Below are 12,298 nucleotides of genomic sequence, written 5' to 3'. Positions count from 1 at the left end.
ATACTACTACTGCTTCATCTTTTGGAGCACGGTTATGCATCTTTTACTCTAATACTTTGTTTAAATTGCACTGGCCAACTTCAAAGACAAAAGCATCTTATATACATTGAAAAAAAATGCAGGCTAATGTAGGTGTTACTGGAGGGCTGCTAAAAACAGACCTGCTACAACATGCTGTTGAAACAGCTAGTCGTAGCCCAGCACTAACAAACAGTGTCATCCCCGCAGAATAATGAAAGCAGAACAGAGAAGACCAACAGATAAAACCTACCCCAAAGCTCTTGGCATCCCACTGAACGGCATCCTAGCAGAAAGTGGTTCTATTTTTATAATTTACCCCAAAACATTACCTCCAGACATCAACTGTGCCAGCACTGACTGCAAAGAAAACGCTGGTCCTGCTAAACGATAATGGCACAGTTGCTTCAGAGCTTCTGGGGTTAAAATTGCAACTCACCATGTGCTGTAAGTCGAAGAGGCAGGCAGAGGGCTGAGATGGTTCAGACCCCAAAGGATGAGGCAGCTGATACTTAGTTTTAATACATTCTTTAAAGACATATGCTTTTAAGCAAAATGTTATTGACATTCAACTAACTGTTATGTTAGTGACAGATCAACTTTGGAGAGCCAGGATTTTGGTCTTTGTATACCTAAAACAAGATGGACTCTTTGAATGTTATCATACTCCCTGGGCATAGAGATGCTCTGACTGTTTCGGGATCAGCATCTCACTGAGTATTTTCATGTGGAATTGCTCTGCAGTTAATCACAAAGGATATCTGTGTTTTAATGATCAGGTGGATTAAAGGGGTTGAGCTGGGACAATAGATGCTGCGTATTTAATGATAATGTGAGTCAGTTGAATTCCATATATAGTACCTCTCTCTTTTGAGTGTTAGTACAAGGAACTGAAGACATTGTCCCAGTAGAAAAAAATGGGGTAAGTTAAATTAAATTGAACCCTGGATATTTGCAGCAATTGCAACTAATTATGGGATAATTCTTTTACTGCTGTGTGGTGCCATAAGGTTACCAAACGGCTGCTTCCACAGASCACTTGCCACTCTTCCTGCGACAGAGCCCATTCCAGCTCAGCTCGTTGTTTGCTGAGAAAGGGCTTGTTTAAAACTTGCTCTAATGCAGCACGCAGGCTCTGTAACCCTGTCGTCACRACCTGCTCGCCTGAAGTGAGCTAAAAGAATATGTTAGCAAAGCACCTCTTCACTAGGTGATTAAATTAACGACACTACTTAATTTGAATGAGTACCATAACCAATCAGCTACATAATGTATTAATTCTGAAGTACTATGTATTTTTCAAATCCATTTGGTGATACAACCTTTTTGCTTCTTTAATGACTAATTTCCAAAACTAAATAATTCACAGGGCATTTCTGAGTTACTAGAGCAAATTATMAGGGTTGTTACTTACCTCTCACGCTTTTGCTACTGGCAAATGAAAAGCATAGACAGCTTCCTCTTAACCTTGTAAAAATAACATTTTGTACAGAATCTATTCATCTCATACAGATTACTTCAAAATAACTCCAATCAATCACTTGAATAAGGAAGGAGAAAGTTTGATCCAAGATAAATGTTTTATTATTTCAAACTCAGACAAATATTTTTGAAGAACACAAAACACATTTATTTTCACAAGCATATTAAAAATTGGCCTTGCATGAAAGTTTAATATTAAAATTCATGCTATTYAGATTTCAATAGCATAATAGCAAATTAAAGACATTTTCAGCTGTATAAATCACTACGCTATAGTGGACAGTAAATAGTATTTCCTGGTTTTAGGGCAAACAACAATCTAGTGGCAGTGAATTTACCACATAATACAAGTGTTGTGAGTACCGATACACCTAGCTTTGAAATCATCTTCAGCCTCTCCTGTTGTCATTAAACTTCTCAGCTATTTTCTGCAGTTCCAGATCCATAGCGGCTAGGTTTTCCAGTTCTTTTTCCTGTAAAAAGAAAAGCATTTTACACAAAGCATGTTAGCAAATGTTTTATTCCATGAAAATGGGAAATGCGGATGCACTTCCTCAGACAGACATCTCCCTGTACTTACTAGTCCCCCCACGCAGCCTTGCAGGGGTTTTTTGTTTTGTTTTGTTTTGTTTTACTCAAAGCTGCAGAGGGAATAGTTCTGGTGCGCGAGTCCGTTCTATACAGGTAAACATTCTGAGCAGAGTCCACTCAGCACAGTGGTATCTGTATGATACGGCAGTGACCAAATCCCAYGTAACTGCATCTTAGGCTTTAGGTTTGTCGTCTTTGGGGTGCTAACAGTTTTGCAGCASGTTCTTTGGAGGTTTGTTCAATTTTGTTTTTAACTGAACTAGCATGGGGGAAAACACTGAACATACATACTCACTCTGACAGCATGACCTAACTACAGCTTGATCTCTTCAGGTTTCAGAACGGCAGTATCTAGCGACTCCTGCTATTTCAAAGCTGTTCATCCTAGCAGCATGAAGTCACTTCTGTCTAGATTAAGGTCCCTTAAAGACTGCAACTTATGGTCATAATGATTCTGGTCTTAGGACAAATAACAAGCACCGTGTGCCATAAAAGAAGTTCTCCCACGTTACCAATGCTGGGGAGAACAGCTTTTCCTGCTCATCATGACTTGCTACCATGCTTCAGCCTGTATATAAATTCCCATTAGCCTCTCCACTGCTCACAGTCCACATCAGGTTTGTGTGACAGACACAGCAGCGTATGTGGCAGGCAACTAGCTGATGGGTGGAGACTCTTCATCTTGCTAGACACAAACGTGTAACGAAGTCCAACATAAAAAGGCTCCATACACCTGGCACCTGCAGGAGATGGGCATGCAAGGGTAAACCAAGTTCTACTCTGCAGTTAGAGTCAGGACGCCAAGTCAATCAACAGGGTCTGTAAGACCCTAGAGGGAGAGGTAAGGCCCAAAGAGGAAGAAAATCTTCCTGACGTGCCGCGGACGGGCACTAACGTAAATGCGCATTGTCTTTATTTTTACAAACTGGGCCCTGGAACAGCTCCACTGAGTTCATTCAGAAAATTTCATCAAATTGCTGAAATCTGTCTCTTAATGTGACTTTATTTTTTTTTAATTGCAGTTTATCAGCATTCTTGGAAATGGATTTTAAAAATAAGCATCTAACATCATGTGTGCGACATATTAGCTTCCTTTAGCTATTCAGAGAAGCACCTACACATACCTCCTCTTCTGTCAGAGGCCTCTGGCTCAGATTTCCCTTGTCATTCCTGATCATGTGACGTTTTTTCATGTCTTCTCCGGAATCATACAACTCTGGAAATTCAGCTGACTTCTTCCTGTAATTCAGAAGTTGTGCAAGTTGATCCATCCTGTTGTATTGCCTTTTCGTATCGAATCTGTTGATTTTGCCRAGCTTCCTCTTCTCAGTGCGTCCATGGTTCAGAGCATTCAGAATTTGCTTCTTCTCCCACCAGTCATAGTCATATTCAGGGAAAAGATTCTTCTCGCTCAGGGTGGGCCTGACGTCCTCTTTGCTCTCCAGAAACTGCTCTCCCACGTTGTCCTTCTTCTCAAAGTGACGGCTTTTCCACCACAGCAATGGGTAGAAAGAGCTGTACGGTGCTGTGGTTCTCTTCTCGGTCTCTGCAGGGAGATGGCTTTTGTACTCTTCCCTCTCCGCATATCTTCCTTCCTTCATATTCTCTTCACTTTCTATTTGATCGCTGCTGTGATGCTTCTTTTCTGCTTCCTTCTCCTCCTCACTGTTGCCAGGGTAGTGCTGCTGCTCTACACCGTCCCTGTCCTCCATGCTATAGTGTCTTCTGACCTGCTCTTTGCTCTCTCTAACGTGCAGTTGCTGTGTCTCTTCATCTTCGTTGTCCTGCAAGTGGTGTCTTCTTTCACTGTGGTGCTGCTTCTCCTCCTTGCTGCCTCCACTGTGATACCTGTCGAGCTCTTCCTCACCTTCTCCAYGATATGCCCTGCCCTCAGAATGGTGTCTCCTTGCCTCATGTGATCCATCGTGGCGTCTCCTCTCCTCACGCCATTTTTCATTACTTTCTTCACTTTGGCGATGCCTCTTACTTTCCTCTTCACTGCTCTCTTCACTCTGCTGCCATCTCTCCCTGCGCTCCTCACTTCCCTGATCTGTATACCTCTTTTCCTCCACCTCTTCAGACCCRTGTCTCCCGTGATAACCTCCTTTCTCCTCACGATGCCACTCAGACTCTTCATGGTGGTGGTTCTGATGGCGGTTCCTTCTGTCCCAGAGACGGCCCTCCTCTGCATTTGATTCCTCAGCTAGTTTCTCACCACTACGGCCTTTCGTCTCTTCAGAGTCACCCGTTCKGTGCTTCCTGTAGTAATGTTTTGGTTTGTAGGCTTGCTTTGCCTCCTCTGCTTCTTCACGATCCTGCTGATGGGAGGAATCACGTTCGTTAGACTCATGATAGTATTTTCCACTTCTTTCTTCCTCCCCCTCCTCACCCTCATGAATTCTCTTGYCAGGACTTTCGGTTCTCTCCTCTGAATGCATCCGGCCTACGGGACGTTGATTTATCTGGTCGGGGAATTCCTCTGTGCTCATGGACTTCTTGCTGACAACAGCACGCTCTGCCTCTTCATCATGATGCCTGCTCTCTCTGCTGTCATCTTCCCTGTAGTAACTATTCTCATCCTCTTTTCTGATCTCCTGGTGGTTTTTCTTTTCTTCGGTACGGAGTCTGTCTTCATGAGCCTCGTGAACAGATACGTTGCGTACATCCTCCTCTTCCTTGCTTTTGTCTTCCTCAGGACCAAGTTTCTTTTCATCACTTCCTTCCATATGTATTTTAGATTCCATTTCAGTCTGGCCTTGTTCTTTCTCTGCACTCCCAATATGATGWTTTTCATTCTCTGCTGGGTCTTTCAAATTTCTCACTTCGAGTTGTTTGTCTTCGTTTTTATCTCTGTCATTTTTGCCACCTACAATAACAAAAGTAGCTTAATGAAGTACTCTAACTCTACGCTGAAGCATTTCAGTTTAAATGGATAACTGGGTTTCCAAAGTAGCAAAAAGATACGGAAAGAACTAATGTTTTAATCCTGCTTTTAAAGCTTGTCATTGTCTTCTGTTTTGAATGTTTGGAAAAGCATTAATTAATTTTCACTTAATTTGGTATTTTAAAAGTTCCATTGAAATTTCCAGAATTATTTTCCTATTCGGCTTCTGTATGTATTTTAACAGTTACTATTTTTAGTACCAAACTCATTTCCATTAAAAAAAAAAAAGAAAAAGTAAATGGAGCTTTGTTCAGTTTTTTTAAAGTTGGGCGTTAACTATCACATATATTTATTCACAAAAAAGCGAACCATTTATTCCAAATTGTTCAAAAATACCTGAGGTATGGTGAAAACATGCCTTTATCAAATATTAGACATTCTAAATTGCACCAAAATGAAAGAAAATCATCATTTTGCAGCAGCTCTGTTTAATCAAAATCATACACCTTCCACTATTTCCAAAACACTGAATTTTGCAGTCTGACTCTGACCACAACAGTAACAGAATATTTCTATGAAGATATTTCTGCTTCACTCTGGTCCTCGTGACATCAGAAGTCAGTCACAAATCCTAAAAGTTCAAAAAATAGCTTCTCAGGTATTTGAAGTTAGCTCATTATTTCTGAAAATCTTCCAGTTATCTGGTATTCTTAGAGGAGATCTGTCCAAGGGCAAAAAAGGTCCTTACCCTGTTCCCAGCGTCTTCATTTCTCAAAAGAGGGACAACAGASAGGTGTATCTGAAACTAACAGTGTGATAAGGCTTAATGCCTAGTGATAGTTAYTATCTCCTCAAAACTTGGCCTGAGCTAGATACAAATCATCATTTGTTCACCTGGTGTGAAACATCCCGAAGAAATATCCCAGGTATGTTACGCACGTCTTCCTAAAGCCTTAAATGTGACCCTCTTCCAATTACTGTATTAGGACCATGCAAAATTTCATCTACAAACAAGCAGAAATCAGATTATGGGTTTCATTATTGCTTCTTCTGGCAGGTAAGTTCAAGAGCTTGTTTGTTGTTCTGTAATCAAATAAATAATACGCTGGACAGGGAAGTATGTAGACTTTGCAGTTCTGCAGTGTCAAACTCGGCCACTGTTCACTACAGCCAGCAATCAAGCACGCAAACAGGTTTATACATCGAGGCAACTAAATACCTCGCTGCAGGAAAGCTCATTGGCCACGAGGGCTCCCAAGGAAATTTTCACTGCACATCTCCAGGGCTCTTGAAACAGTGCCACAAACTTTATAGCTTCCGGGCTGGTTACAACCTAATTGAGAGGCTCCCTCTCCTGCGCCAGGCACCAGTTAGTTGCCACCGGACGCAGGAGCCTTGTTGATTTAAGAGGAAGTTATTTGAAGCCAGTTCCTATGCTCTGACATGGGCTCAGCATCCCATTCCAGACACGTTTGTTGATCTCCTAGGCTAGTTGAAGAGATTACCTACTTTCCTCAGACTTTGAAGATGGCTTAAGGGCAGAGCGCCATGCAAGAGGTAGCCAGAAATCCCTGAAGTTCCCAGATAAGGCTGTTTCCTCTTTGGACAAGACGGGAAACAAAAGGTGGTAAGAATCCTTAGACTGAAATTATGAGGCACCAGATTCACACAGGCTGAAATAACAGTTCACACAAGACAGGATCCATTTTTTCCAAGTTTTCTCCAAGTTACCTACAAGAGGGTCTAATGCTGAAATGCATATTTTGCAGGAACATTCCTAACTTGCCCACATAACCCCAGGCTGATCTTAGAAATAAAAATGAATCAATGGCCCACTGCAAAATCAGAGTTGTAGGATTAGAGAGAGGGGAAAAAAAATTACTATTCATGTTATTTGCACTTGGCAACAACCTGAACAAGTCTGAAGTTCTTTGACTCTTAAATTGAGATGATGAGCTTGTAAAAGACAAGACAACATCTTGTCTTGCAAGCTAAAGCAATGGCACATCATGGATAACACGATGTACTTAACTTCCAAGATAGCATTCTTATGTATGAAATTAAAATGATGGATGCTTCTGTCCTGCAAAATGAGAACATTGGTTTATAAAATTAACAGTAGTTATCAACCAAATTCCTTYCACAAGTTTGGATAACGTTGTACTTACTCTTCTTAAGGATTTCTTTGCACTCAGGATTAATTGGTGGTGCATTTGGTTTTGACAGAGCATTGGAGAGAACTTCTACTATACACTGTGTTACCTAGAAGAAAAAAAAATGAAGAGATTGTCACGGTGAAAATGGAAATCCTGCTTCTGGCCAATGATACAAGAAATKAGTGAGGAAGATCAGTTCAGGGTTAGATTTGAGGCTAACATTTACAAGCTTCGAGTAATTCCTAGCTCTGCCAGGACCTCCTGTATCTTTAGGCAAGTCGGTCACTCTGCTCCTCACTTATCAGCAAGAGCAGGATAATCGTTACCTCTTTTTTTCCCTCCTCTTTTGTTTGCACAGGCAACAGGCTCCTATTGTAGGTTTTTTAAATATTAAACATCCTATTCAGTACAATGACAAGTCAAACATGTAGTATGAGACCTTTCAAAAAATAATCAACACATTCGACATACGAGCATCATCCTTTAGGACCTGCCCCAACAAGGCCTCACCAGAAGTATTACTTGGATTGTCAATAAAGCAAAAAACACCTTTATAGCCTTTGAAAGACTTATGCTTCACAAAGTATTTCAGGATTTTAATTTGAGGATTTCCAAGCACCTTTGTCTGTGCCGCAAGCCCTGCCTCTCTCAGTACCTGACATTCAACTAGACTCTTCCAGAAGAAGAAATCAATTGGTTTAGGAAGGCATCACAGCCACCTCTAACTCTGACCTTCCTGCTAAAATAGCTTTTCTGTGCAAACTAATGCAAAGCGATTTTCAGGTGTTGAGRTTTCTGGTTGTGAGTGACCAGATCCCAAGCGATACACACACTCCGTAGGCTGACAAGTCTGGGAGACTGGAATTAGATGAGGAAACAGTTGTATGGCAGCCTGTCCTTTAACAGTTTTCAGTTATTTGCAGGTGTTTACTRATTTGAATTATCATTCTGTGAACCAGGGGAGAGGGCCTGATGTCAGACTGTGAGAGCATCCAACAGCATTTATTTCCTCAAATAGGTTAAGAACCTCTTTCCAAATAAAGAGATCTGAGGGTTGCCTTAGAGAGTTCCTTACATAGTTACTAGCCATAGGTATTTCTCAATATTTCACCGTTCTTCAAATTTGCCATCTCACTTTTTACAATCCTTCTACTTGCCCTGTTGAGCAGTATTTCAGATCATTTTGCAGGCAGCTGTAAAGATACAATTTGAAGAGTACCAGACTGACTCAAGAAGCTAGCTTCCACTTTCAAATGCAGAGACACACACAGGTATCTTCTGCTTGCTAAAGGGACTCAGAGTCCAAATCAGCGATGATCTCTTTAAGTTTACCCTTAGGGGAAAAAAATAACATTATCCTGTGAGTTTAAAAACAAACCTGGAGCCAGAACAGCAGAGAACATGTGACTTATTTGCTGAAATTTGCTTTGACATAAAGCTACTCACCATTTCTTCAATATGGTCTTTTTCTGCTGGAATTGCACTGACACCTACAAGAAAAATAAATTATTACAGACATTAATCCTGGCAACAACCATAAACATCACTGGCAGGAGATCTCAGTCAAAATGGCCTGATGCGACTGTTCACTTGAATTTTGGGCTGGCAGGGCAGTCCAACAAGACACATTCGCATTACCTCTTTTCTTTTTTCAAGAAGGACAAGCAGCATAAAGCTGTAGCCTAACATGAGAAGAGGCATGCTGACATTTCTAGCATAAAAAAATACGCACCATGAAAACAGAAAGCAGTATCCAAATTCCAAGAACAGAGCTTTACAGCAAGTTGGTTCTTCACATAGTTACACATCTTTGGTGGTAAAAGAAGAGGAAACAAAGGCCTAATTTCACTTCAAAAGTTACTTTGGCTTTTGCAAGGAGTTCAGGTCACTTCTTCAACAGGAGAGCAATCTTCAAGCTGGAAAGCAGCTACTATCCCAATCCTGTCTCACCTGGACAGCAGGAGCCTCCTTGAAAGGAGACAGAGCCAGGAAGGTACAGGAACGCTTCCCTTCAATGTCTCTGCCAAGAGGTCCAGTTAAAATAAATAAAATAAATCATTTCCCAGTGGAAAAAATCCCATGGGAAGGAAATGGCCCAACCAGTCCTCTGTCCTGAAGAGGCTGAGGGTATTTAACACCTCCCTGCGCTAGCTCTACTGCACTGAGTCCAAGGTAGTTTCTTTTKGAAAGAAGCTGCAAGCGAAACCTTCACGTTGCTTTATTCTGCCGTAGACCTTCTACYGGGTAAGGAGCTTGGCTGCTGTGCCTTAATAAGCCACATACACCTGGAGATCTGCAGAAGCGAAGTTCAGCCACTCTGCCAGTCACAYACGAGCGTGCAGAGGCGAGGGTGGGTGCACCCCTGCTTCACAGGCTTACCGCCCGGTGTACAGCGCCCGAACAAACAGCTCGGGGCGGGATGCTGAAGTTCTAACACAAGTCACCACYATCTTCAATTCAGATATCACCTTCTCTACAATACTGCTTTGGTGGGCTTTTCAACAGTGAAAGATCTTCTATAACGGATGGACACACAGGAGATCCTGGAGATGACTGGGACAGTTTACCCTCTCTTACACCACCACAGGAAAACTAGAGGCTGCCCTCCGGAGGTTTCCCAAAAGCAGAGAGGAGCTTGTGGCCCCGCACTCTGCTGAGTCTGCAGAGGAAGGAGACACCCCCTTTGGCATTGACTCTGTGTGTGATAACTGGACACGATACAGTAATAACACTTCATATTTCTACTGTCCTCTATTTTTGCCACCTCCTCCAGCCCAAAACAGAGATGCAGTAAAGAATAYGCTCCTCCAGTGCCTGCCTCTCCTCTGAGCACACAACTGCTACCACAGAAGRATCCTGCACTCGGCTAGCACAGAAGGGATTCCCCTAAAAATAGCATTATAGCCCTACTAGATCATTTCCCCTGAACACCAGGTGGTGTACGGGGGAGATGGCACAATATACAGCCAAACCTCTCCTTCGTTTTTAGTGCTCCRGTGCTGATGGAGAGAGGCTTTAGCATGCTTTATTTACCAACCTTGTTTGCAAACCACCACCACAGTTCTCMTGCTGTTGCAGTCTAACCTGCCTGCATCTCCCACCTGAGCATGAAGAATAAGGGCTTAACTGCAAGGGCGGGAGAGCGGCAAAGTCCCTTCYGTGTGTTGTCCCCAGAAAGACATTCTCCAAACCCCACAGAGGCCGGAGGTACTGCTCCTGCCGTATCTCCTGTGGCAAGAGCTGCTTAGAGCCTCCACTCATGCACAAGCAGAGGCGATGACTCACTCCATTGCCTCTACCCACCTTGGTGAGTCCTGTTATTTAGCCCATGAGCAATCCGGAGAGGCACAAAAGCAAACATCCGATTTTGTCCTCGATAACGATCCTGCCAGAGCACACCTCCTTCGAGTTGCATCTGTTTGATGTGGTAAAACACGGGACAGACAAGCCTCAAAACGTCTTTGCGCTATTAGAAATGCCAGCTTCGGGTCTGTCTCCCGAGAGTTGTGTYAGTGGTACGCGAACACAAAGTCAGGCTGCCTGACTAGCTTTGCTCCGTCATTCCGAAACTCCAGTCTCTCCGAGGAGATTTACAGGGAGATTAATGACCGTTAAACAAGTGCTTGCCTGGCAATGAAAGCCAATGGCACAGACAAAGAGGAAGCATTAGGCTATCACAACAATAGCTTAAGAAACCCGTCAATACTGGACATATGTCCTATCACTCTGCCTGGAGGAACGAGATTAATATTAAATCCACCCTGAAGCCTGAAATAATACACCGAGGCAGCTGCTGTGCTCCAGCTGCGACAGGAAGCCCTCGGGGAGTCTGCATGCCCCACTTCACACCAGCGCTGGCAGCACGAAGCCAGGGCGGCTGGCGAGAGCGCTCCCCTCCCCGGCCCGMCGCCGGCCGAGGAGAGCAGAGCGGGCGAAGGGCACCCTGCCTCCCCCTCCGCGCACGCTCAAGGTGCCCCAGCGCGGCCRACACCGCCGGGCTGCAAAGGGCCCACCCCGCTCACGGGTCACTGCCGAGCAGGGACGCGGCAGCCGCGACGGCTCCGGGGTTTTGCGGTAGAAACCGAGGCAGCGCGTGTCCCGAGAAGGAAACCCTTCCCCAGCCTGCGAAGGAGAAACTAAGCCACAGAAAGCCGTGGGAACACATCCACCTCCCGAGCTCAACCCGCCCGGGCCATTACAATCGCGTTACCTGGTTTTGAGAAAAAGCTGAGACCTAACGAGAATTGCTGAAGAGAGTAAGAAACGCAGACTCTCCACACCTGTGACAACAACGCAGGGCAAACCCGCACGGCTTTCGCTTACCTCTCCAAGACCGAGCGCATCTCCCRGTGCGCCCCTGCTATTTTAATCCCTAGGTAGCTTTTCTCATTAATGCTGATGACTCAGAATACTGCTGCCATCCCTGATCAAAATTTCCAGCAAAGCCCTTTYGTAGCACAGATCACGGAAACTTCARCATGTTCATYTGAAGAGGGAACACTAGAAAGCTCTTGAAGTTAACGTTATCACTGACTCCTAACCCTCACGCAAACTCCTTAGCAGGGTAGCTTAGAGGATTCTGGTTGACAGGTGAAAGCAAAACAGCCAAAATGGCCATAGAGAGGAATCCGAACAGTTTGAGGGCACTAAACGTATACAAACATTTGACAAGAAATCTCACTAGGTCTGTGGAGCAAATCTGATGGGTGGGATCTTTCCCCATCTTCCACCCGCCACCATTTAATTATTTATTATAACAAGGATRCTTCAGGGCAATTACTTTTTGCAGCTTTATTGGGTTTCTGTACAAGTCCAAACAGGTTTCCACTGCTAATATACCTAAAGCTGAACCACCCAACCCAGAATTACACTGATTATTTGCAGAAATTATGCACCACATATAAGATCTATAAAGCTAAACGATTGTCTCATCTCAWCATGCTTAATTTTAATTTCACAGTTTGGTTTTAATGTTTAATGCTACGCATGAAAAACAAACGGTTAAAGCTGYAGACTCACTACTTTAAAATCAGCTCCCAGTAACTATAATTAGCTGGTAAAACCTCGATAGACYTTCTGAATAAACGTAAGACTGAAAAGTCTTTGCAGAAAGAAACACGGTTGTTGTGTTGGGGGAAAAAAATAAAAATAGCTGCTTAGCCTTTGA

General features: G+C 43.4%; 1 protein-coding gene across 1 annotated transcript in view; it reads right to left on the bottom strand.

Annotated features, from left to right (window-relative positions):
* Positions 1–1,592: 1,592 nt before the first annotated feature.
* Positions 1,593–12,298, bottom strand: part of CHGB (chromogranin B) — a 21,273-nt gene continuing 10,567 nt past the window's right edge. Inside the window, exons 3-6 of the mRNA XM_085308963.1 lie at positions 8,578–8,621; positions 7,144–7,237; positions 3,216–4,957; positions 1,593–1,973 (exon numbers count right to left, since the gene is read on the bottom strand). Coding sequence (XP_085165089.1) covers positions 1,890–1,973; positions 3,216–4,957; positions 7,144–7,237; positions 8,578–8,621 — 1,964 coding nt within the window. The 3' untranslated portion in view covers positions 1,593–1,889. The remainder of the gene's footprint in view (positions 1,974–3,215; positions 4,958–7,143; positions 7,238–8,577; positions 8,622–12,298) is intronic.

The sequence above is a fragment of the Rhea americana genome, unplaced genomic scaffold (assembly GCF_003343005.1).
Source record: "Rhea americana isolate MKP2758 unplaced genomic scaffold, rheAme1 scaffold_289, whole genome shotgun sequence".
Lineage (NCBI taxonomy): Eukaryota > Metazoa > Chordata > Aves > Rheiformes > Rheidae > Rhea > Rhea americana.
Note: the sequence above shows the minus strand (reverse complement) of the source record. Positions and strands in the feature narration are given on the sequence as shown.